This window comes from Leucopleurus acutus, assembly GCF_964270905.1.
Source record: "Leucopleurus acutus genome assembly, chromosome: 10".
Taxonomy (NCBI): domain Eukaryota; kingdom Metazoa; phylum Chordata; class Mammalia; order Artiodactyla; family Delphinidae; genus Leucopleurus; species Leucopleurus acutus.
This window is the reverse complement of record NC_139153.1, coordinates 89,405,104-89,432,225: the sequence shown is the minus strand read 5'-3', so window position 1 is coordinate 89,432,225 and position 27,122 is coordinate 89,405,104. Positions and strand designations below refer to the sequence as shown.

Here is a 27,122-nt window from a genome sequence, read left to right as displayed (position 1 = left end):
AAAACCAAGGCTCCCGTATACCATTAGATGAGGAGACCACAGTCTGCCCTTTTCTACCTGCGGCTTCCGTGTTCGCAGATTCAGCCAACCTCAGATTGAAAATATTCAGGGAAAAAAATTCCAGAAAGTTCCCAAAAGCAAAGCTGGAATTTGCCATGTGCACCAGCAACTATTTACATAGCATTTACATTGTATTTACAACTGTTTACATAGCATATTAGATATTATAAGTAATCTGAGATTATTTGAAGTATACCGGAGGATGTGCATGGATTATATGCAAATACTGTGCCATTTTATATAAGGGACTTGAGCATCCTCTGATTTGGGTACCCTAGTTGGGGGTGGGGGTGGTCCTGGAACCAATCCCCTGTGGATGCCAAGAGACAATGGTGTTCTGAAGTTCTCCTGTTGCAATATATTATGTTTAATATTGTGCTTCTGAATAGGCAGTGTATCTGAGAATTGATATCACTATGTTTACATTGATTTTCTTTAAATACAAAGGAATTTTCATCTTAACGAATTAAGTGTGTTAGAGGACCCACCTTTCCTTCATTAAAATAATCTGTTTGAAAGTACATGGTAGGCATTGGATAAATGTTAGTTTCCTCTCTGGAAATTTCGGAGTTAGTTACCTAACTAGGGAAGTGGAAAGGTGATATTGTAGAAATGGTCAGTAATCCTAAAACCTGAAGTCTCCCATCCCCCCTTCCTTCCTTCTTTCCTTCCGGCCTTCCTCCCTCTCATCGGTCTGTTCTTTCATTACACTTTGTCCTTTGTCATTCTTCGCGGAGGCTTCTGTGCACCCCATCTCCCAGAAGCCCAGCCATCTCTGAACTCCTCACATTCGCTGGCCCCCACTCTTCTCACCTTTAACTTCTGGTTCCTCAGATTGTCATTTGGCCAATCCCTGGCCCCTAGGCATTTTTGTTTACAACATGTTTCCTCTGTTAATACCCTATTTTCACCAGTTTTTGAGATGAGTCACAGAGCTAGTGTATTCTCACACACCTTCTAGCAGAAGTCTATGGAGTGTATCACCTCCTGAACCCGTCACCTTCCTCCTCACTGATGGGCTTCCTTTGAGGCCTTTTCTGTGTATTTTCGACAGTGGTTATTTTTGCCTTTACAATAGGAGATCATAGGGCAAATACCGTTCTGAGTTGGTTTTTTTTCTAACTAGGTAAAGCCAAAGGTGGACCTCACCGTAAAATAATGCCGCTACGTGATGTTCCATAATGTGGGTGTATAATATTGAGTGGTTTACTTAACCATTCCCCAATTAATGGACAGCGGACATTTAGGTTTAACTTCCCCCTATTAAATATAATGCTGTAACAAAATGATTGTACTTGCCTCTCTGTGTACATGTTTTTAGTATTTCTAAATTGGTCCCCAGAAGTACAATTGTAGCATCAAAAGGATGTGTATGTTTCAAATGTTGATCATACTGCCAGATTACCCTCCAGATTGTTGGTCACATACCTACTCTTCTCTCACTAGCTGACTCCTATTCACTGTTTTAATTTTTCAAAATTTATTATAAAATGTTTCAGATACAAAGGGCAGAAAGAATAGCCCCATATACTGACATTAACAATGCAGTTGAATGCTCTTTTGTTTCCCTCTCCAATAGTCTTTTTTTATTCTTCGCTCTCTGCACTTACCCCTACTCATTCTTTAGTTCTACTTAAAATTATACCATGTACCTTATGATAATATACTTCCATTTCTTCCCTCCTGGCCTTTATGCTAGTATTGTCATGTATTTTACTTATACATATACATGATACAATTTACTATTTTTGTTTAGACAGTCAATTGTCTTTTAAAGGGATCTAAATATAATATAATGGAGGGAAAACCTCCCATATTTACCCATGTAGTTACCATTTCTGATACTCTTAATTGCTTTGTATAGATCCATATTTCCATCTGGCATAATTTCCTTCTGCTCAAGGGACTTCTTTTAATATTTCTTTTAGTGCAAGCCTACTGGTGAAAATTTTTTTTGGCTTTTGTATCTCTGAAAAAGTCTCTGTTTTGCCTGTGGATTTTGAAACATATTTTTGCTGGGTATGGAATTCTGGTTTGACAGTTTCTTTCAATGCTTTTAAAGATGTTGCTCCACTGTCTTCTAACTACATGGTTCCAAATGAGAAACCTCCCGTCCATTTATTTCTCTGTTTGTAACATGTCTTTTTTTTTTTTTTTTTTTTTTTACCCCTCTGACTGCTTTTAAGATTTTCTCTCTTTGCCACTGATTTTGAGCAATTCGATTGTGATGTGCCTTGGTATAGTTTTCTTTATATTTCTTGTGTTTGAGATTTATTGAGCTTGAATCTGTAGGTTTATGTCATTCATGTCTCTACATAACTTTTTGAACATATGGAATATAGTTGCATTAACTTTTATCTATCTACTAATTCTAATATTTGTGTCAGTTCTAGGTCAGTTTCTGTTGATGGATTTTTTTTTTTTCCCTCCTGAATATGGGTGGGATTTTCATGCTTCCTTGGAACCCTGGTAATCTCTGGTTAGATGATAATCATTGTTGGGTGCTAGACATTTTTGTACTTCTGTGAATATTCTTGAATTTTATTCTGAGATGCAGTTAAGTTTCTTAGAAACAGTTTGATCTTTCAGGTCTTGCTTTGTTGGGTGGGACCAGAGCAGTGTTTATTCAAGGGCTAATTTTGCCTCACCAATGAGACAACACCCTTCTGAGTATTCTACCCTATGCCTCATGAATTATGAGGATTTTTTTTTTTCAGTCTGAGAACAATTGTAGGAACAATGTGCCTGCAGTTTCAGGCCCTGTGGGAGCTCTAGGCACTGTTTTCTATTCCTTTCAGGAGTTTGTTTTTCCTAGCCTTGGGTAGTTTCTTCACATGCATGCACTGATCAGGGGTCTACTGAATCCAAGGTGCCTTCTGCGGATTTCCAAGTTTCTGTCTCTGAATATTCTTTCTTTTTTGGTCCTCTGTCCAAATTCTAGCTATCTTGATCTCCCCAGACTCTGAGCAAAATCTTCTCAACTCAGGGAGTGTATCAGCCTCTACCTGGGCTCCTCCTTACTGTACTACAGCCTGGAAACTCCCAGACCTCAAATACAGGATTAGAGTTTGCCACTAAATGGAAGTTGAGTGAGCAGGAAAGCAGCACTTTTTGGCCATCAGGTCAATTGTACAAGTATTGGATATTCCTGACGTGATACGACACTAGCAGATGTCAGCTTTCAGTTCTTTGTATTTCTTTTTTTTTTTTTCCCAGTATGCGGGCCTCTCACTGTTGTGGCCTCTCCCGTTGCGGAGCACAGGCTCTGGACGCGCAGGCTCAGCGGCCATGGCTCATGGGCCTAGCCGCTCCACGGCATGTGGGATCCTCCAGGACCGGGGCACGAACCCGTGTCCCCTGCATCGACAGGCGGACTCTCAACCGCTGCGCCACCAGGGAAACCCAGTTCTTTGTATTTCTTAAAGTAATATTTTACTACTTTAAGAGGGAGATCTTCAGTTGGTTCTTAGGGTCATAAGTCTTCCAAAACCATTCTTACTTCTTGAAGTCCATTTATCATGCTCCTGCACCAGGAGATAGTTTGTGAAACTATGTCCTCCAGAGCCAAGAGCCCTGTCCTTTGGAGCCTGAGTGATAAACACATGCTCTTTTTCTGAGATTTAAGGTACCAGCTGCTGTGCTGCAAGCCATTTTAGCAGCTATGCTCTGAAGTAAGCTTCTGTGAACTCAACCAGTTTAGATTCAGAACAGTTACCCTCATGTGTTAACAGTAACTCAGTGGGAGAGGGTTTACAGACAGATTTTATTGGTGCTAGTTATGAAGCAATTGAATTAATACTCTCTAAAATTGATCTGTCAAACCCATAGTAAGAATTTATTTATAGCCCTTTATTGCACCTATAAACTATCTTTTTAGTGATGAATGGTTGAGGACATAAAAAGGAGTATCTTCGTGTGTTTAATTATCATTGTTTTCCATGGATGGTGTTAGGTCCAACTATTCAGATGGATAGCTCAAATTTGCTTTTATTTTTAGTACTTGTTTCAAGTACTCACATATAACACAAAGCATGACAGAGATGTAATTTCATTAACCCAAAAGATGATTAGCTTTCTCACTTCATACAATTTTAGTGTTTGGTATGAGCAACATAGATGTCCTTTGATAAAACATAATGAAAATTTTTAAGAGGATAATGATTTATCCCATGAGTGCACAAACTGTGGCCTGCGGGCCATATCTTGTCCACTGCCTGTTTTTAAATAAAGTTTTATTGGAATACAGCCAAACCCATTCATGTGTGGGTTCTGGCTCCTTTCTTGTTACAATAGCAGAGTTGAGAGGCTACAACAGAGCTGTGTCCCACAAGGTCTAAAATATTTACTACCTGTTCTTTTACAGAAAACGTTTGCCAACTTCCTGGTTTATTGCATTGCTGTTGAAGTGAGGTAAAATCTTAAGACCAAAACTAGGAATTGGAGAGGGAAGTAGAGATTAAATAGTACTCGAGTGGGAGATTCAAGTACACTATTGCAGGGAGACATCTGAGCAGCAGAATGAGAGCCTAAGCTTCCTAACTGCCCATCACTGAATATATTTTAAATACTTTTGCCAACCTCCAAATCGGAAATTCAGATGTCTGAAGAGAAGAATTCTTAAATTCCATTTTATGGACAATAGCTACATATTTAAGACTAGCAATCATTTAAATTACAGAAGAACACATTATGAACATATGAATAAATGTAAAACTGTCTTTTAAGTTAGCGATTTAATTGCACCATTTTCCCTGCCGTTTATTTTTCTGTAAAAGCATAGAAAATTCAGACTCCGAAGGGAATAGTGAAGGGAATAATAAAGCTTAAGCATTGCATGGGGGATAAAAACCTCTTGCCCACTCTGATGTAGAGACCTCTATGACTCAGATAAAAAGGGTCATCATAGTGTTTCTTATTATTAAAAGTATTACTCATTTTTTCTTATTTCATCTGAGTAACGTTAGGTCTATGTAATTTATTAATCAGGCCTTTCTCTTAAGCTTCTTACCCATTTACTTTTAGTTTGGTATAGATAGATAGATAGATAGATAGAGAATTAGTCTGTAAAAGGTTTTCAGAGGTCTTGGCTTTTTAAGATCAACATCTAATTGTTGGGGTAGAGACTTAGGTAAGAAAGATATTAGAGCTTCAGCATTTGCAAAAGAAACAATTGCCTCTATTATTTGAGTTCATTTACTGATACAAAGTGCCAGGCACAGTGCCTTATACTTAGAGACCCATCAATACCACTTGCTGATGAATGAGAATTAAACACATAGAGGGACACTTACGGTTCAGAAAGGCAGATTGTCACACGTATTTATCTTCTTTCTCTTGAAACTCTGTGAAAACAATAGTAAACAATTTTTTTAGTCATTGAAAATAAGAGGGGGGCAACTAATGAGAACCTACTGTATAGCACAGAGAACTCTACTCAGTGATCTGTGGTGACCTAAATGGGAAGGAAATCCAAAAAAGAGGGGATATATGTATATGTATAGCTGATTCACTTTGCTGTACAGTAGAAACTAACACAACATTGTAAAGCAACTATACTCCAATAAAAATGAATTTAAGAAATAAAAGAAAATGAAAGGGGGGCTTTTCGTGGCCAAGATAATCCAACAGATCTCTGGAACACAGAGAACTGGTAGAGGAGCGGCGATCACTAAGTAGAACAGAGGAAGCCATGACCAAAGAGGGTATCGGTCGGCTCTGGAGAGTCACAGAAGCTCGTGTGACAAAACCAGAGATAAAAGGGGATTCTCATCAAGGTCTTCATGCAGAATTAACGTCCAGAAACCAGAAGAGTTTTCCCCAGACAAATAATTTTTTGAGAAATCTCAAAATAAATGGATTGGCTTCATTCTGGCACTTAAGGGCATCACCTCAACTTGAATCATACAGCTCCCAGTGGTCACTGTACTGTTTTATTCTCAAATATGTGTCTTAAAGACACAAAGCTTGGTGAGACATTTGAGAAAAGACTACACTATAGAGTGAGACCAAGATTTTTTTTTTTTGGAGGGGGGGTAGGTAGTTATGACTATGGAGAAAACAAATGAAACAAGAAACAAAAGAAGACTTTAAAAGAAATAATTAGTGGTGTTGGAGAGGCTATGCTATTCATAAAACAAGATGCTATAAAAATAGGTTGATCAGGGAGCAAAACAAATGTTCTTGGAAACTAAAAATCTAGTTTCCCATTTTTTTGTAAGTCAAGTAAAAGCTAAATTTGATGTAAGCAAGTAAGTAAATTTGATGTCAGTAAGTAGAACAACAACAAAAAAGACATGGAAAATAGAAAATAAAAGCTTTAGAGGATCAATCCAAGAGGAATAGGAATTCCAGAAAGCTTAGACCAAGACAATGAGAGGGAATGGTTTACAACATACATGTTTCTCACAGCTGAAGGCCAAGCACGTAGTTTCTAGAAGCCCATGATTTCCTCACACAGTGAGTGAGAAAACGATGCACACCTGAATACGTGTTATGAAATTTTACAATAAATGTTAAGACAGGCTTGGAAGCTTTCAGGGAGGTTAAAAATCGAATAGTTTCAAAGGAATGAGAATCTGCGGCTGCAGGTTTCTCATCATCAACACTGGATATCAAAACCCCAGGAGCAGTGCCTTCAGAGTTCTGAGGGCAACAGATGTTCAGCCTTAAATTCTTAGACAGACTATCAAATGTGAGGGTGAAATACGCATTTCAGACATATAAGGGCTCAAATTTTCTCTTCCATACTACTGTTCGGATATGTTCCAGGAAAACAATGGATTAACAGTGGGATCAGGAAACTGACTCTGTTGCAAGCAATTGAACACAACTCTGGCCAACTGAAGCAGAAAAGATGTTTATTGAAAGGATATTGGATAACTCGCTGAATTGTCAGGAAGATTAGAGAACTAGGCTTGGCAAACAGGCAGGAACAAGGAAGTATCCCTAGCCAGAACCACAGCTAAGACATCCAACCACAGCCATCACCTCCCGTCTGCTGTTTTGCAGGAGCAACTCCAGACTCCAAGTCTAGGGTGGGTGTGACTGCCTGTCCCAGCCTAGGTAGCCCTAGCCCAGGTTCCAGGGAAGCTGGGAGAGAGGATTGGGGGTCTTCAATTTCTATGGTTGATTCAAGAGGGGGGAATTCTTCCCCCACCCCTCCTGAGTTCTTTTGGCTAGTCTGATGATTAAATTGACACAAGACAGATTAACAGAGGAGGAGAAAAGACCAATTTAATTCATATGCACGGACGTCTCAGAGAAATGGGACCCCCCCCAAAGTGACCAAAGCAGACTTTATATATGATTTTTTTTTTCTTTTTTTTTTTTGCGGTACGCGGGCCTCTCACTGTTGTGGCCTCTCCCGTTGCGGAGCACAGGCTCCGGACGCGCAGGCTCAGCGGCCATGGATCACGGGCCCAGCCTCTCCGCAGCACGTGGGACCTTCCCGGACCGGGGCACGAACCCGAGTCCCCTGCATCGGCAGGCGGACTCTCAACCACTGCGCCACCAGGGAAGCCCTATATATCATTTTTAGACGAAGAAACAATTATTTGTGAAGATTTAACAAAACCAAGGGGCTTGTACTTGGGGTAGCAGACTAATGAAGAAGTAACAAAGTTTGTTTATACGGCTCCCTTAGCCTTGAATTCCCTAATTCCGATGATAAGGATGCTTTTTATACCTTCACATGGGAGATTTATTTCCCACTTTCATGGGGGACGGGGAGTCAAAAGTATTTTGGGTTTTTTTTCCAGCTGTTTCTCAAGTTTAATTCAAAATAATCATTGTGTTATTGAGGCATATTTTGGGGTGGCCTGCCCTGGGCCCAACGGTAAGAAGGTGGCTGTGCCTCCCACCAAGACTGACAAAGTGGGGAATTTCCTAACCCACAGGAGGGCAGAGAAGGTTCAGAGGCTGGGCAGTCAAATAAAATGACAAATGTCCACCTCAGGCCTCAACACTGTATGTGGTGAGGGAAAACTGCAGAATGACAGCGATGCAATGACCTGGAGAACCGTGCAGGGTCTAGACAGCAGGAGGTCCAAGAGCTTCAGGGAGAAAAAGTGGGGACTTGATAGAATATCTGATATGATGGCGAGTTGGAAAAAGTTGAAGATGTGGTGAAGGCAGACGGTGCCAACGAGCGGGAAAGACGATCGGGAAAAACTCCAAAGAAAACAAACGAACTTTACAGACAGGAAACGCGCTCTCAGCATCCTGTGTGACTCTGAGGGAGCAATATTTATGTAGTCAAAATGCACAGCACTGGCTTTTAATTTGAACAAAAATACTGATGTCACTATCGGGAGAAAGGGTGGAAGAAAGGTGGCTGTCTTATCATTGAAGGAAGTCCTCATAATAGCTAGAAATGTCTGTGTAAGCTTATTTTACTTAGAAATAGGGAGGTGACCTCCAGGAAAAATAGTAAAATGTGTTCCCTTGGCGAGGTAGATCCCTGAACTTGTGGATTTTTTTTAAAAAATCGTGCATGTATTTATTTTTAAATTATTTTTTAAGTGATATAAAAAGGAAGGCAGTCACCAGTTCATAAGTAAATGGCTTCTATTCCAAAGTTAGACATCAGTTTGAGATTCCTTTTCCTTTAGAAACATTCATATGTATGTGGTTAGATTCCCCAACCAGTCCACAAATACAAGTTAGAGTGAAGTTAAAACGCCTAGATCTGTAGTTTAAAAATCAAAAGGAGAAAAATGGTCAAGTTTGGGATCCATTCTAGTAATCCAGTGAGAAATGATGGGGGGATCTGGCTGGGACAGTGGAGCAGGCGTGGAGAGGGACACCTCTGAGAAAGGAGAATATTCAGCCCACCAACTGCTGGGTGGCTGGGATGTGGAATGTAAGGGGAGATCTCCACCAAGATAAAATGCATACTAGCTACTCCTGGTGCCAGGTTACCTCCGTCTGAGCTTCCGGCGTGCTCTTCAGTTCATCAGTTCTCTGAGATATATTGGTTTCTGATTAAGCTCCCCGCCTAACAGCTCATAGAGACGCTGCTCTTGGTAGGTTCTGAACTTGCCTATTGCTGGGGGGAAAACAACAACAGCAGCAACTCCAGAGGAGACCTCAGAACTCTTCATCTTAGGTAACCTTATATCAATGAAAGGTTGATGCTGGGGGTGTGGTTATTCGCCTGGCATGTAAGGGACCATGATTTGGCCCTTTCTTTATCCTCTGCATCAGAGCCCCCCTCCCTGCCACCAGCACCTCCAAACTGGGGCCCTTCCAAGTCTCCGTGCTTCTGGTTGTGCTTGGACAGCCTGCTTAAGGCCCCTAACTCCCACTCCCTTTTTAAATGGTTAACCAGATTGAGTTAATATATAGTCACAGCTGGAAACTAAGTATTCTTTTCTTAAAATCCTCATGCCCTAACCCACTGACCTAATGGCCAGAATCCAAGTGGGTCTCAACTGTGGTCTAGTCTCAAGCTGGACGTCCCCTCCTTTGGGTTATTTCAGTATTGCATTTAATCTGGTCCTCATTCTACTGATTTAATCTCCATTTTCCTCTATTTCCCTTCTTCCTCTGTTCAAAATACCCTGTCTCACCCTTGGCTTTGAGACAAAATGTATCGTATACCTAGTTCTTTCCCTTGCCCAGATCTATTAACTGGGGTAAAGGGAGTTTATTTTAGTGTTCACAATTTGTTAACCTACAGCCAGCATGCCTTTTTCTGGATTTAAATTTTTCCTGTGACTCAGTTGAATGGCAGATAAGAACACCACTTTCTTTCCCACCGTGAAAATAGGATGCGCATTCTGGTAGCATACCCCATTTATGTTTTGAACCCATATCCGTACACGTTGAATGGGTATAAACCACCAGACCTCTTTTGTTGAACTCCAAATGGAAAAGATTTTTGTTTTTCTTGTTATGCAAGAAACCCACACTCACTTTAAAGTGATTTAGTAATATTAAAAGTTAAGAAGAAATAAAGTCACCGTAATCCTACCACCCAAAGATTAATACTCTTAAACTGTTTGTTATATATCCTGACTTCCTTTCTTTCTATGCATATAGTTTCCCCACAGAAATAAAATTTTACTATTCACACTTTTTTAAAAAAGACTTAGATATATGGAAGTACATCATTATTAATTGCATAACATTCCATTATATAAATATACAATAACTTACTGAATTTTTCTTCTGAGATTGGGCATTTATGTTGGACATAAGTAGAAAAGTATAAATATTCAAGAAACTGGCTGTGCTGTTTTTAATAGACAAACCCTAGAAGCAACATAAATGTTCTCGGAATGTATTCCAAGAAGTGGAAGTGTTAGTTTGAAAGATATAAATTTAATATGTATATAGACATATCACTTTGTAAAACCCAACCAAATATTATACAGCTATAAACATGAAATCATTACCTCATATTTAACTTTACTTCTCAGAGATAATCTCCATTAACATTTGCTGTGGATCTTTCCAGACCTTTGTCCTCATGGATACATGGAAAATTTCATATTGAGATCTATATAGTTTTATAGTTTTTTTACCCCTATGAGATCGTATTATACATAGCCTTCTGCAACCTTAATTTTTCCCCCTTTATATTTCTTGAAAACCTTTCCAAACATGTAGGTTAATCTCTAGCGTGTGTAAATAAATATATATATATATTTAAGTATCCCCTTCACAGGTGGGTAATGTGGGAGCTTGTGATTTACCTGCCAAGAGACTTCGGGAATTTATTCCTTGGTTCATTCAAAATAAATAAGTCAGTTTGACTGAGTGCATGCCATATGTAAGGCTCTGGGAAAACTAAGTTACTTAAGACCTGAGATTGCACTCAGGTCCAGTGCAGAAACCTGGAGTATATATGTGTTATGATGGTGAAATCATGCCCCAGCTGCCCAGAAATTGCTGTGACAGCAAAGGAGGGACATCTCAATCAGTCCAGGGAAGTCGTGGTCACTGACAAATTATTTGAACAGACCCGGGTTCAATCCTGGTATCAGTGACTTATTAACTGAGACTTCAGGTAAACCCTTAACTTCTCTGCCTCAGTGCAAGATGGGTATAGGAACGCCTACCCCACAGTGCCGTCATGAATATTTATTGGGAAAGTGGTTATAGCAGAGGAGTGTTGAATGTCCATTAGTAGGTGTCTGGCTAAGTAAACAAATCATGGTATATTAATGAATACAATATTATGAAGCTCTAAAAAATAAGGTCGTTCTATGTGTACGGATAGGGACCAAACTCTGAGACATGTTATTAATAGTGTGCGGTTTGCTACCATTTGTGTAAAAAAAATTTTATAAGGTGTGGTGGTATAAAACTGTATATATATATGCTTGTATTTACCTAGACTATCTAAAAGGATATCTAAGTAACTTAGTAGTGCTTGCCTTTGAGGAAAGGAACTGGGGATCATGAGTGGGAGAAAGACACATTGTAAATCAACTATACTCCAATAAAAATTTCAAAAAGACTAAAAAGAGTGGGAGGAAGTTTTTTTTTTTTTAATGGCTATGAAACACACAGTCTGGTTTTTTATTTTTATGTTATTTATTTATTTATTTATTTATTTTATTTATTTTTGGCCGCACTGGGTCTTCGTTGCTGCTTACGGGCTTTCTCTAGTTCCAGAGATGGGGGGCTACTCTTCGTTATGGTGCGCGAGCTTCTCATTGCGGTGGCTTCTCTAGTTGCAGAGCACGGGCTCTAGGCCTGTGGGCTTCGGTAGTTGTGGCACGGGGACTCAGTAGTTGTGGCTCGCGGGCTCTAGAGCACAGGCTCGGTAGTTGTGGCGCACGGGCTCAGTTGCTCTGCGGCATGTGGGATCTTCCCGGACCAGGGATCGAACCCGTGTCCCCTGCATTGGCAGGTGAATTCTTAACCACTGCGCCACCAGGGAAGTCCCTGGGAGAAAGGTTTGCTACCCATATATATCCATTTGTGCTGTTTGAATTACCATGTGCATTTTATGTAAAGGAAAGGATTTTTTTTAAATTATGAATAAAATAAAACTTAAGTTGATCATAAAGTAAGATGGTATCAATTTAATATAACTTTTCAACTCTTTTTATATGGCAGTCTTTCACAATCATTTTATGGAGTGGTTACAAGCACGGACTTTGGAGTAGGCTTGTTTACTGGCTGTGGGGATCTTGGAAAAGTTATTTAAGAGCTCTAAACCTCCATTTTGTCCTGTAAAATAGGAAATAATAATAACAGCTATCTTATGGGGTTGTTGTAAAAATAAGATAACACAGTCAAGTGGAAAGCAATTAACCTGGCGTATGACCTACTGTAAGCACTCAGATGTTGAGTGCATTGTGGTTCATACTAAAAGCCTATATCTGGGACTCTTGGTTGTAAGTGGTAGTAATCTAACAGTTTTCTCCTACCATAAAAAGGAATTCTTCACCTCACACAAATGAAAGTCTAGTAGATCTGTCTTTGGGACTGGTAAGATCTCGTACCTCCCTTGAAGGCACTGGGATGCAGTCTCTCTCTAGCTCTTAACTCTGCTTTCTTCTCTGTGGGCTCAGTTCCCAGGTAGCTCCGGGCTTACATCCTACCAGCCTGATAACTCCCAGTGAAAAGAACCCTGTACTTTCCAACAAAAATCCCATCATTGAGTGATTCATCCTGCTTTGGTCATGGGTAAACCACCCGTAAACCAGTCACGTTCGCCAGCTGACTAGACTACACTGATTGGTGGGCCTAGGTTAAGGTGCTTACCTCTGTAACCTAGATAGTAAGGGCTAGCCTAAGATGTTGAACAGTGTCAGGCCTTTTGTTTTCAAGCCTGTTTGTTTTCAAGAGAAACCACCTGAACTAAGAACTGTGGAGAAGTTCCCCAAATGAAAAATTAGGGCAACAAATGCCAGGTAGACAGAAACCATGGATGTTCCCCTCGGCCCGCTGCTTGGCTGCCTGACGGTTACTCCTATCATTTTCATACGTACATTTTCTGAAACGCGTAACAGTGCAACTGTTCCTTGCAGAGGCATGTTGTCATAGTTGGGGCTGAGGTCCTATAGTTAGCACATACTTCCTTTCTAGTAAAAGCCACCCTTGATAATAGCTCAGGCAGATGCCCTGTGGGTGATCTATAGAGCATCACTCATGTTCGGCCTTTACTCCTGCTTAGGACCAAACGGCTGGGCCTCCTGTTAAGCACCAGATATATTAGTTGCTTTACTGGTAGGGGCCATGTAATAGGAAGGTCTGTTTATAAACAGGACAGCGCTCCGTTCAGCAAGATGTTCACACTAAGAGCAAACAAAAATTGAGATGACCGAGAGGAGATTTTTTTTTTGATTTGATTTTTTTATTGTGTTTGACTTACAATATTATTATTAGTTTTAAGTGTACATGGAACATTCTCTAGAAAGTGCTGACAGGAAAAAAAAAAATCAACCCAGAATTCTGTATCCATTGAAAATATCCTTCACAGATGAAGATGAAATGTTTTCAGAAAAAATAAAACTAAGATTATTTGTCACCAGCAGACATACACTAAAATAAAGGCTGTAGGACATTCTTCAGGCGGAGGAAAAATGACACCAGGGGATTACACATATCTTCAGGAGCCAACAAAGAACAGCAGAAAATTTGAATTCCAAGAGGAGATCTTTATCTGCGCTGGTGCTCTGTCCAGGGCAAGGGGGTGTAGGCAGAGACTACCTGCCCTGTTTAAATCCTCCCTTCTGGCTTCTTGTTTGTTTTAACAAGCATGTGTGCGCGAACACGCTAAGGTAAGCATCAAGGTAATGCTGCTTCATCATAGCACTTCCCCAAAAGGAAGTCCAGTTACAGTGCCCATCGTCAGATCTAGGACCTACAAGTACTATGTGTTCCAGTTTAGTCCCCACTCACTCAGCAGTGGAGGAAAGGTAACAGGATAACCCAACAGAAACATCCTTCTGGAAAAGAGGAAATCACACACGGTGGTCACCTCCCGGAGCATGTCATGTCCCCCACAACAGGAATAGCAGGCACTTGGAGACTTGCTGGAGATGTGGCTTGCTTGAGGCTCCAAGATGGTCACCCCGATTTCTACTCTCTGGGAGGATTTTCTGGGGCTGCCTTTCTTTCACAGCTCATTTCTTTTCGGTATGAGTCTTACAGGTTTAGGGATTGATTCACTTAAAGACTGAGGTCTCATAGGCCTTTGCTTCCTCTGGTGCCTTTCAAATGTAGTAGATTTTCTATCTAGTATTGAGATTTGTCAACTCTATGGTTTGGTGCTTGGTTACCAAAGTCACACAACCTGACTAGTTCTGGTCCTTGAAGTTAGATCGCAGTTTCTTAGCAACAGATCTTGGAATTTCCCCAGCCTACAGCACATTGCTTCCACAGGCCTTAACCTCAAAGCAATTTGAAACAGTAGCTGAGCACTGGGGAGGCACAAAGGACATGCCCCCAGGCTGCTGGCCAGTGGGTGGTTCTTTACTGAGGGTGCAGGGAGAGTGCAGGCCTTAAGGGGCCAGGAGCTCAGGGGCCCAAGCCCTTTTCCCCTTTTGCCTTCCTTCTGTGGACTTTAGCAGGGGCAGAGAGTACAGCTGTATATCTTCTTGGATTGCTTTCTACTGAGAAAAAGCCTCCAAAGCAAAGCTGTTTTCTCCTTCTCTACTTTTAGGTGAGCCTCTACAAAGCTTGACTCTATCAGTAGTAATGTACTGCAGGCCACAGGAAAGAAGTGACCAACACACCTGGCCCCTTGCTATTAGCAAGGCATGCCAGCTCCCCATTTCACTGGAGCCCGTCTTGACTCAGCCATTTCCACAGGTTGTCACATATTCCCCACACTTTCAGGAGCCCAACTCAAAGTGCTTTGAGCTAAAAGGAGACTTTATTGGCTAATGTAACTGAAAAGTCTGGGGGAGGCCAACTGCATGACCTGACCCAGAGTTTTGAATGATGGCCTCAGACCTCTTTCTCTCTGTTTCTCCACTCTGCTTTCCCCTGGGGAGGCCTCATTTCCAGGTAGCTTCCGGCTACCAGCTTATCAACCTTACTAAGAAGGCGCACCCCTTCCTACCAGTAGTTCCAGAAAAATTCCTGGGGTTGCCTTCGTTCACCCAGCTTTGGTCCTGTGCCAGAAGGACTGCAATCACTGTGGGCGAGGGGGAGGATGGAGCATAAAGACCAGCCCGGCCTGGGTCACCTGTGTGCAGCAGGCCACTCTTAGTCTGTGAGAGGGAAGGGATGCTCCCCAAAGAACAAGCAGGGAGTTTTGCCTGATGAAGCAGGAATGTTCACTGGGCCAACCAAAGCAACAGGCCCACACAAGGATTTGACAAGAGTGTTTGGGAGCAGACAATGAAATTAAGAAAGTTAATTTGCTAATTGTCATTCCTAGGCCTTTGGAGTGGTGATGCACTGCTCAGCAGAAAGATAATGTGTGCCACAAATGCAAGCCACATAGTAAAAAGATACATATATTTTCCATATATATGTACGGAAAGAGGTGAAATGATAATTTTAATAGCATCTTATTTAGTAATATTTTATAAAGCCGAAACAGCATCATTTTAACATGTAATCAACATAAAAATTATTCATGAGCTCTTTCAGCCTTTTTCGTGCTAAGTTTTGAAATCCAGTGTGTGTTTTACACGGACATCACGTGTCAGATCGGATGAGCTGCCTGTGGCTCATGGCTTCTTAGTGAACAGAACAAGTTCAGCTGATAAGTTGTTACTTCAGTTTCTATGTCATGGGGAGTTATTTTGAAATTGTGAATCTCCTCATTAGAAGCATCCGCCCTGAAATGAGCCTCAATGCACCTTGTCACGTGGGTGTCTAGTTGGTACCACCCCTGTCTGAACACCCTTCACACCCATGCAGTCAGTACTCAACAGTTACTTCTTTAATAATTACCTGGCTTCTCTCCTGGACTCTACGCAGTAGGAACCAAGGGACTCTTATCTGTCTTGCTTACCTCTGTTCCCTTCGCCCAGAGCCCAGTACATAAAAGACATGAAGTGCATATTTTTATATGAAAAATCAGATTAAAAACTTGGGTGAGAGCTTCTCGTTTGCCCAGTTTGATGACCAAATGGGGAAAGTAATCCTAGGTGAAACCCAGGATTGAGTGTTTGCGGTATTTGTTATTCTGATGAATGAGCATTTGTAGTCTGTGACCGGTTGTGTTACTATTCAATCACCCTTTCTTTCACTGAATATATATATATATATATATATATATATATATATATAGAGAGAGAGAGAGAGAGAGAGAGAGAGAGAGAGAGAGAGAGAGAGTGTGTGTGTGAGACTGAATACCTACAGAAACCCAGGCTCTGTACCAAGCCCTGCGTATACAAAGATAAATGGGAAGCAGTCCCTGCCTTAAAGGAAATGAGAAACAGATAAGTAAAATAACTCTTACATCCAGCAAGTGTTATGATACCCATAAACACAGAGTGTTTGGGGAGCACAAGGAAGGGGGTTCAACCCAGGTCAGAGATGGAGGCAGAAGCAGAGGTTTGCTGGGGAAACGTGAATTTAAGTCCCGTGATGCCTGCGGTATGCTTAGTCTCCAGCCCCATGCCTGGCACGTCTGTTGAATCAATGAGTAAATGAACGAAGTGGCCCCAGAGCCCAACCCTGAAGGATGGTTGGATTTGTCCATCTGAGCCCAGGTGGCGAGAGCTCCGCCTCCGGAGCCGGAGCCCCGGCTGGAGGGAACAGAGCCCCTGAGTGAAATGGAGGGGGCCGGCGGGGGCTGGCGCGAGCCTGTGGCGTTCGGCTTCACTTGTGATCGTCCACATGACCAGCGACCAACGACTGTCCTCTCTTATTCCAGGCAAAGCGCAGGCTGGAGCTAGGAGAAAGCGGTCAGCAGTACCTCTCAGATGGTTTAAAAACCCCCAAGGGCAAAGGAAGAGCTGCGCTCCGAAGTCCAGATAGTCCAAAAAGTAAGGATTCCGTGATCTCTTCCTGTCTTGGGTGTGAGCCTCCCAAATTTCAGAGCTTGTGGCTGAAGGGATGGCAAGGTGTGGATAATTTTGGCATGTTTGGTTCTTTTTCATTTCTGCCTGTGCCTATCCAAAAAATAAATACGATGTCTGCAGACACCCAGTGAGAGGTTTACAGAGTCCCTCCGATACCTGAATACTGACTGCAGGGGAGGCCTCTTTTGATGTGTGCAGTTTCATTTTTCAACTCAGAATACAAGCTCTTTGGCACTGTTCCATAGTCAAATCTAACTTTAACTTTCCTTCATGGACCTTACTTCAGGGACTAGGGCTAGCTGGGTGCAGGTGATGTCTATGCCAGCCTAAATCTCGAGTTCAGCGTGTGGCAGCGTAAGGATTGATTGAGACCAGTAAATTGCAGCTAGTTTCCATTTCCATCAAGCACAATCGTTGTTTCTTTTGGGAGAGAGAAAAGTAGGTTGGAAATAGCTAAATAGTCCTTTACATCTTTGGCATTTAATGCAAAGGCTAAATTAATTTAGACTTTGTCCTCTCCTAGCCCGTAGTGTATGAATTAGGCAATCCACAAATTGTGTGTCGTACTCAGTTAAACCCTTGACCTGTGCACCTATAAGAGAATAAATGCAATATTAAATGAGGACAGTTCATTCCAGAGGGATGGGGAGACTGGACTGAACGACCTTTCCAGGTATTCTTCATCTACATTATTTGAAAAGTTGGCGAACAAGTTATATACACACAGAGACGCTGGAGTCTGAAAGGGCAGTTAGGATGGGTCTGTCTGGGTCCCATCATCAAACGCTGGCGAGATTCATAGCCGGACCCCATCAAGTTAGGCTCCACGTGTGCTGATCCCATGAGGCTACAGCACTTTTTCATTCATTCAACAGATATTTTTGAGCACCTACTATGTGTGAGATACTTCACTAGACCCCAGGGAGTAGGGTAAGCCAAAGTAGAAACTACTGAGAAATGCACAGTAAAATGCTTTAATCAAACAGGAGTTTTTACTGTCCCTTCCTTTCCTAATAAAGCAATTTCATAGCTTTCTATAACTCGCCACAAACATCAGCGACAACAGCTTTGCTTCCAACACTAATACCTGGGCTGCTGGGGGAATGGGGGCTTGCTTGACTGCAAAGAAACCCTTCATTTCTTTACCTTTGCCCCTATCCCCCCACCCGCTCGGCTTTTGTTTTTCTTTAAGCTCCAAAATCTCCCTCAGAAAAAACACGGTATGATACATCACTTGGTCTGCTCACCAAGAAGTTCATTCAGCTACTGAGCCAGTCACCTGATGGGGTCTTGGATTTGAACAAGGCAGCAGAGGTGCTGAAGGTGCAAAAGAGAAGGATTTATGACATCACCAATGTACTGGAAGGCATCCACCTCATTAAGAAGAAGTCTAAAAACAACGTGCAGTGGATGTGAGTATGAGTCACGGGGCCCGCAATTCACTGGTTCTGGGGTCCTTGCAAACTGCAGAGGGGTTTCTCCCAGGCCCAACTTTCACGCCCATGCCCACACTTCATTCCTTTTCTCTCCTACTTCTCTCTCCTTCTCTCTTCCCTCCTCACCTCCTTAGCCAGAAGTTCAAAGTCTCTTTACAAAGAGACCTTCTGTTTAGATGCTGTCAGAGATAAAAGGGTTTATATTCAGTTAGCCTCAAGCAAGGGGATCCTGGGATTAAATGGAGCCCTGCATCTGTAAAGTAAAACGCTGTTCATCTGTCACCGTGATATCTGCGTGTGTGCTCACATGTGTAATCTAATAGATGCTTACACAGGTCTGTGGCTTGTCTCTAATAGGAGTTGAGAAACTATCTGTGGCTGTGTATCAACACATCTGTGTGTACGCACAGTTGTCAGGTATCTTTATTGATGGTTCTCATTGCCGATTAACTCACTTTCTGTGTAAATTAAGTCAAGGTTCCTTCTGGAAAACCGGGATGATAATGCTTGTCATCTACACACCCACGTGTATGATTAAATGTATGATAATGTCATTTGTGAATTATGGACAGAGCATCTGAACACCCAGCATATCAGAAGGAACTATGAAAGCATTATTGGAGGGAATAAATCTGTTATGGGTTGGCTTTGAAAAAAACATTACTTCAAACATGATAAAATGAACATGTACTTTTTTGGAATTTTATGACAATTCAGTGACGCATTTTAGCCTGTGGTTGAGACAAACCTGTTGGGAACTGGGTTTTGTTCTTGCGTCCAGCACATATACCTGTTTTCTTCACCGCCCTTTCCTTTTTAGTTGTTGGTATAAGACCCTCAGAAATTACCTAGGTCTTTCATGCTTTTTTTTTGGATGACGTTTGGTTGAATTTTGAACCATTCCATCTTTTTCTTCAAATTTTTCTATCTTGCTATGTCTTTCTATCCTTTTTCCCCTGTTTCTTTTCCCCCCGCTGGGAGGCATGTGGCAGGAAGGAGCCGCCTCCTTTGGCCCTTTGAATTTGAGTCTTCTGAAGAAACAGCCTCCTCTGGAGGAAAGAAACCTGAAAATAGCAGTGTTTTTTCACTTAATTTCTATGGTGTGAAAAGTGAAGGACTTTATGTATGGAAAAATATGTATAAACATTCTAATTTTAACACTTGGCTAACAAACAGTGTGACCTCCTGCATCAAGAGGGAACATTTACCCAAAGGACCGTTTCTCCCAGCCCTCCCTTTCGCCCTCTCCCCTTTGGCCTGTCGAGCAGCCATGCAGAGTCTGTGTTTGGGTTTCCAGGGGCTGCAGTCTGTCTGAGGATGGGGGCATGCTGGCCCAGTGTCAAGGCCTGTCTAAAGAAGTGACCGAGCTCAGTCAGGAAGAGAAGAAATTAGATGAACTGATCCAAAGCTGCACCCTGGACCTCAAACTGTTAACCGAGGATTCAGAGAATCAAAGATATCCTTTGTGCCACCTGTTTGGCGGGGGTTACTGCCTTCTAGACTATTTCCAGAGTTGATGATCTGACTTTTATGCACAAGGTAGAATTTTACTCATTTCATACAAGTAAGCGTGTGTGTGTGTGTGTGTGTAGGTGTGTGTTCGGTATTTATGGAATGATAGTCATTAGACTGCATCCTATCGTATCTCTTTTTTTTTTTTTTTTTTGCGGTACGCGGGCCTCTCACTGTTGCGGCCTCTGCCCTTGCGGAGCACAGGCTCCGGACACGCAGGCTCAGCGGCCATGGCTCACGGGCCCAGCCGCTCCGCGGCATGTGGGATCTTCCTGGACGGGGGCACGAACCCACGTCCCCTGCATCGGCAGGCGGACTCTCAACCACTGCGCCACCAGGGAAGCCCAGGCAACACTATTAATGAGATATGTAAGGTGTCAGTATTCATATTAATGATAACAGCAGATTCATCTTGGGCTTCCCAGGTTTTAGGTGGGTGTTAGCTGTCACTGTTGGGGTTCTCATATTCTGTTTTCTTTTCATCAGATATTGGGGGCAGTTGGAGTTTGTTGAATCTGTAATTGAACTATAGTTGAAGGAATTGAAAGAGTATAGAAGAATCGTTCTATAATTTTTAAAGCACGTTATGCTGAATCACAGCACCAAAAACTGATTTCAGAAACACCTCAAGGCCTAAGAAATCTCAGCTTATCCATTCATCCACAAACATTAGTCCTTGGAAGTAAAAATATAAAAAGCCAACTCTTGTTCTTAACTGGCTGACAATCTGTTGACCACCTGAGAACTTACTGTTCATCACCTCACTTCAGACCATAGAGGAGAGAGATTACTTCATCATGCTGATGAGAAGATTTTGCAATTTTCTCACTTATTAGTAGGAAACAAAACCAGTATTTTAAATAATCTCATCTCTGATTTTAGTTCCCCATTTATCTTCGTTAGACAGAAAATAAAATGTGACCTGCCCGGTTTCTTCTAGTGTCTCATCTCTAGTAGGCTTTCCCTTGGAGTTATGGGGACATTTATTTTCCAATTTAAGCGGTTTTTTTGGAAACTCTGATTGTTCATTTCCTGTTGGCCAAAGGATTAACCTTGTCAGCTGCTGCTTGGTGAGCTGGGGAGGAGGCGTGCAGATTGGACACCGCCCCCTCCCCCCTCCCCGTGGTGGCCAGAGTGGGCTTACACTGGAAGGAATGAGAGTAGCTTTCGTTGGGCTGCTTCCTACATTGTTTACTCGGGAGCCCCTTCGGGGAGGAGACGTGGCTGTTCCATGTGATGGGCAGCTTACAGCCTTGTCACCTACGTTAGCTTTCTCTGGTGCCTTTGTTGCAGAAAACGAAAGCTTCCTTGCAGGGGGCTGCTAACCCAAGAAGCAAATTCAGGAGGGAGCCCCGATGGAAGCACTTCTAAGTCTGTGAGATTAGAGACTATGTTTGCACAATTTATTTCCATTTGCCATCCAGTTCCGAATTTGGTACAGCTTGCTCACAAATGTGTTGAAATTTTCCTTCCTGCGGCACGTTGGGTAATTGTAGATGAGGTTTTATTTTAATAAGTGGTTGTCGAATAGCTTTTTGACAGTGGGCTGTGGAGTAAGTACCTAGTTATCAGTTTCCCCACTGTTCTCAGTAAAAATTCGTAACTGTCAGGTCTTCTGTAAAGACAGCAATTGGCTTCCTTGATGAAACAGATGATGACCTAAAACCCAGAATCCTGCGTGAGCTGTCCTGTCAAGCTCAGCACTGAAATAGCTGTTGTCTGAACTACTGAGACTTAAAGATGCTAGTCTGTGATAGGTGCCCCTAAATGTACATGCAGATTTGGGGTGAATGTGCTTTTTTCTGGACAGCAGGTTCATAGCTTCCTTCAGTTTCTAATAAAAAGCTACTAATCTAAGGGACATCATTTCCTCTAGGCTTTCTAAGTCCTATTTCTGTATTTAACATGTTAGATCACAGACTCTATTCACTACATTATATTACCTCCGGAAATGCCTTTGTTGGGTTGTGATTTGCTGTTTTATCCTAGGCATTTTTTGTAAGTTAATATGAAAAGCAACTGGCTAAAGACATTGTATGTTAATTATGGTACTCCATGCCCCTTATAAAAGAAAGCTATGCAACCTATTCTCTTGTAGTACCAAGTCAAAGCCTGTCTCTCTAAGCAAGCTAGCATGAATACTTTATCATAAAATAAGTACCATGTTCTTTCGTAATATCCTCTTAGGTTTAACTGTCAGGGCACTTTAAAGAATTGTTCAGTGCTCGGAAGTAACTACCAAGAGTACTGAAATATTATTTTACTCTCTTTTCCTAAATCATTTAGGTTGCAGATCATCTGGAAGCTGCTTTCCTCCTTGTGAACACTGAAATATTGTAGTTAATAATATCATACAGAGGGTAATCTTTCTAACAGAGAAGTAATGACACTCTTATCAGTAGGCAATATATAATCACAACCAGCCCAGGTACACTTAAGAAAACAAGCTCTCTGCCTGAGCAGTACTCGGAGTTCTTCCACTGATACATAGATTTCATTCATTCATTTGGGTGGCTGCTGACACTTTTTAATAATCAAGTAGCAGATAGAAGTTACCGGTGTTTCAACAAAATTAGGGTTAATAGGGCTTACATTTTTTCTGTGAATTGGGATCTGCCATCATTCAATTTGAGTGACAGAGTACTTCACTGGAGTTCATGCAATACCTGTGCTCCAGAGGAACCTGGTTTGAAAATCCTGACGAAATTGGGTTTCAGTTTTCTTTCAAGAGTTTATTTTAACTATTCTGTTTATGTTAATATCTTAAGTAGCCATGAACTTAGAAATGGAAAGAAAAGAGCTAGACACTTCTTTCGTTGTTCAGAATAACAACCAGAAAAGAAGATTCATGGAAGATCCCATATTTAAAGATCTAGAAGGAGAGACAGATATATTCTTCTAAGAAATAAAATACTTAAAAATTTTTCCATGCATCTATTTTGTTATCTTCATAATGGTTACATCCGAGACGATTAGTTGGAAGATTTCCTTAACGCTCATTACGTTAGCTTATGTTACATATCAAGATATTCGAAAAATTAGTGGCCTTAAAGACCAAACTGTTATAGTTGTGAAAGCCCCTCCAGAAACAAGACTTGAAGTGCCTGACCCGATAGAGGTAAGGAGATAACATCTTCGTTCATCTGTACAGATCTTTTGGGAATGCCTGGTGTTAAAGAATCATTGACTCCTGGTTAAAGTCTGTATTCTCCTAAAAGCTTGGTAGTTCTTCCCCATCTGTTGTACTTAATCCTAACTTTAAAAACATTTCAACAGTTTGATATGTATTGAGTGTCCAAAAATTCTAATTTTAACATAGCAGGGCATTCAACTCAAAGTGGTATATGGGGCCCTGTCCCTCTTGTATTTTCTCTTTCTCATAATTTGTTATATGGTAGTTCTGATCCATTTGAACCGGTGGGGAATTTTACGTGGATTACCCTGGATGTGGTCCCCACCATGGACAGAGATATAAATGTTTTAAAGTAGTTCCCTAACTTATCTTAGGACATTTTAAGAATTTATCATTTATAAAACATTTACTTTTAAGAAATCAAATGGGACTTCGGGTTAATTGATAGACTAGAATATTGTAAGAAAATAAGGAGCATAGTTTTGTGATTGCTTTCAGATATACTTTGATAACATAGGCCTAGACTATAAAAGATACTGAAATGTAGTAAAAGAATGTGTAGAAAATAAAAAGAGAATGAAATTTGCAAGCTCCCATCTAGGGTAGAGTTCTCACCTTAAATGATAATAATAGCTCTATGACCTAGATAAAGAAGAATTTTAAATATTAGTGTGCTGCATTCTCTCATTAAACTCAGTTCCTAGCACTTAAGAGTACTATTCCTCCAGTGGCTATTAAAGTTCAGCATAAAAAAAACCCTACTGTTAAGGAATAATAACATGGGAATACTGTATTTGGAACACTTAAAAGGCCTTCTAACAGTTTGCATAAAAGGAATATATATATATTTTTTAAATTCACCTCCTCTTGGCAAGGGTCAGCAAACTTTTTCTTTAAAGAGCCAGACAGTAAATGTTTTTGGCTGTGTGAGCCCTACAGTCTGTTGGGAGTATTCAACTGCCCAGCTCTGCCATCATAGCATGAAAAAAAAGAAAAGAAAAAAAAAAATATATCAGCCAGAGGCTACACACAAACAATGGGAATGGGCATGACTCTGCCAATAAAACTTTATTTGCAAAGCCAGTTACTGGACAGGATTGACCCTCGGGCTGCAGTTTGCGGACGCCCTGCTCTAGAGGATGACAGTCATTGATTGAGGTGGACTACCAGTAGAGAAACAAAAGGAACAATGAAAATTACCCTTACTTTCCATTTTTGGATGAAGATTACTATAGCTCTCATTTCCAAAAGAACTTTCTGTTTGAACTTATCTCACTTCTTCTGTTCATAGAGCCTACAAATACATTTGGCAAGTACCCAAGGACCCATTGAGGTTTATTTGTGTCCAGAAGAGACTGAAACACACAGTCCAATGAAAACGAACAACCAAGACCACAATGGGAATATCTCTAAACCCACTTCCAAAGGTAAAAATTCCACTTTTGTCATTTGGAAACTATGTTAAAAATGAAATGTGGCTAGAAGGATCCTGTATCAGAATCACAAGTCTAGGCAAGAAACAAAAATTTCTGTTATTAATGTTATTAAGGTAACATTTTTTTTCAAAAAAGTCATTCTGAATAGTTTGCAGAAGAAAATAATGATCTTCTTCAGGGCAAATGGCTCCTCCACCCACTTAATGGAGCCCCTACAGGCTTTTGCCGTCAGCAGAAACCTTTCTTTACAGTGTTTTGGAAAACCAGCGGAAGTGAGGAGTGAAGCTGTAAGCTGTCTGGGTGAATCACGAGCTACACTTGGCCGCACACCTCTGAGTGATACCGCAGAGATCATTGGAGAGGGAACTGAAAAAAGTTAGGAGAGAAGAGTCTTTTGCCAAACAAGTTTTATCCTCATTTCCCCCGCAATGTGATGGGGAGAGAATAAGGGAGGGAAACCCCAGGAAAATAAATCTAATGCATCCCTCCACTGTCCACACAGCGAGGGAAGCTTTTTTGCAGTCTTTTTGTTTTTTTCAGATTGGAGATACGCATTTAATTTTCTTCTGCTACCTACCAATATAGGAGCAAGAATAGGAATGATTTAAGTGATCAGGTCTGACTTAATATTGAGGGGGAGAAAAAAATGCTACCTCAAATGGTAAAACAAAAGACCACTTTTTTTTTTTCCACCCTAGAACTTCAAAGTGGATGTGTCTTTTTATTTGTATTTCTAGAAGTATCTTTAATAAGCTAGTTGTTCAAAAAAAGACTAAGTTAAAATCGGTGATCTCTACTAAGGAGCCAACTTTTCAGTCTGTAGGTTTTGTTTTCTTTTGTCTTTCTTTACAGAATGACTAACTGATAGCAGGACATTTTTTAGCTTGTTAGCCTCTAATCTTTGAAGCTACGTGTATTCTTGTTTGCTAACCGTCGGTATTTTAAAAGATGAGTGAGTAGACAAGAACACAGAAAGGCTTACCAGAGTCACTGCTCACAGAGCCTGTTAGCATGAGGTGATCTATACTGTAATGTCATCTAATTGTCCTTAGCAAAGAGTATGCAGGCTTTTATAACAGCAACACGTACATGCTTCCCCTAAATTAATTTGATTGTTGCCTAACTTATTTTCTTGTTTCCACCAACTTTTTCCTTTCAGACTTGGCTTCAACCAACTCAGGACATAGTGATTGCTCGATTTCTATGGCAAACCTTTCTCCTTTGGCCTCCCCAGCCAACCTTTTACAGCAGACTGAGGACCAAATTCCTTCCAACCTAGAAGGACCATTTGTGAACTTACTGCCCCCCCTGCTCCAAGAAGACTATCTCCTAAGCCTTGGGGAGGAGGAAGGCATCAGCGATCTCTTTGATGCTTACGATCTGGAAAAGCTCCCGCTGGTGGAAGACTTCATGTGTAGCTGATTATGCTTTGTGTGGACTTCCCTTATAAACCCATATTTTTTTATTATGAAACCGAACATCTGTCATGCAGTGTTGTCCCTTCCTACCTTCTTCCTCCAAGATAGTATCATGAAGTAAACTACAAACTTCAGAACAAAGCTGACATTTTAATGAATTAAAAAAAAAGAAAAAAAATGTCTAAACGCACAGTTGCAGGCGCCCTTGGGAAAGCCGTGCCTCGCCCCAGGCTCCAAAATCTCCTGGATGAGTCAGCAAGTGAGAAAATGTGCAATCAGGTGTCTCTCACCCATCCTTTTCCTCCCTCCCTCCTGGACTGGCTTGCTGTGCCTGACGGATGGGCTGTAGACTGGGGTCTGGCCACCTGGCCCACTCGCAAACAGCAATCTTCCTTAATAGCATTTCAAGCCGTGCCTTCTTCGCAGAATGCATGTCTTTGGGGTCTGCTAATTTGGAATGGAACTGCAGGAACTGTAAACTTGAAGTCATGCAAAAGTATGAAATGGATTTCTTCAGCTCTTCTTAGGAATATTTAAATTACTGTCATAATTCAGTTTAAGCTATGGACCGCATGTCCCACTAGGAGGTCAAGAGATCCTCCACAGCCTTTCAGATGAAGAAACTGTTTTCAAGTATTTGTCGCAGATACAGAAGAATAGTTGAGTTCTGCCCCTCTGAGCTGTTGTGGATTTTTCCTGTCTCCATAAACCACTTCCACTCCCCTGCCCCCAATGTATTCGTAAGTTTGAAGTTGATTTGTAGCAAATGCCTACTTTGGAGTTCTTTGTGGATTATTTTAGATTTTTTTTTTTAAGCTGCCATTTAAGCATTCCTGTGGCACCCATCACCATTTCAATTTAATTGTTTACTTTGAAGCAGTTTTTGCTAATTCAAATTATTTAAGCAGAGGTAGAGAACCTCTATTGATCAGAGCATCTAAACATGTGTGATCTAAGGTTTAACAGCCTCTGCAAGAAGCTTTGCCCCATCTTGCTTCCTTTCCCAGGAGGGGGCGCTTGGAGCCAGTGGAGCTCGCAGACAGGGGCGGCCCATCTGGAAGGAGAACCAGGTCAGATGACACAGCAGCCCCAAGGAGCAGCAGGTGTGGATCCCTCCGTCCTTGGGCTTCCCGGGCCCCCGTGACCGGGGAAAGGGCTCTCTTATACTGCACTCAGGGAGACCA

At 41.4% G+C, this 27,122-nt stretch overlaps 1 protein-coding gene across 1 annotated transcript in view; it reads left to right on the top strand.

Moving 5' to 3' along the window:
- E2F3 (E2F transcription factor 3) overlaps positions 1-25,942 on the top strand; it is a gene marked incomplete at both ends in the record, with an annotated part of 77,069 nt that extends 51,127 nt beyond the window's left edge. Inside the window, 6 exons of the mRNA XM_082847129.1 lie at positions 16,856-16,967; positions 18,196-18,415; positions 19,737-19,924; positions 22,960-23,069; positions 24,376-24,511; positions 25,680-25,942. Coding sequence (XP_082703255.1) covers positions 16,856-16,967; positions 18,196-18,415; positions 19,737-19,924; positions 22,960-23,069; positions 24,376-24,511; positions 25,680-25,942 — 1,029 coding nt within the window. The remainder of the gene's footprint in view (positions 1-16,855; positions 16,968-18,195; positions 18,416-19,736; positions 19,925-22,959; positions 23,070-24,375; positions 24,512-25,679) is intronic.
- Positions 25,943-27,122: the final 1,180 nt, after the last annotated feature.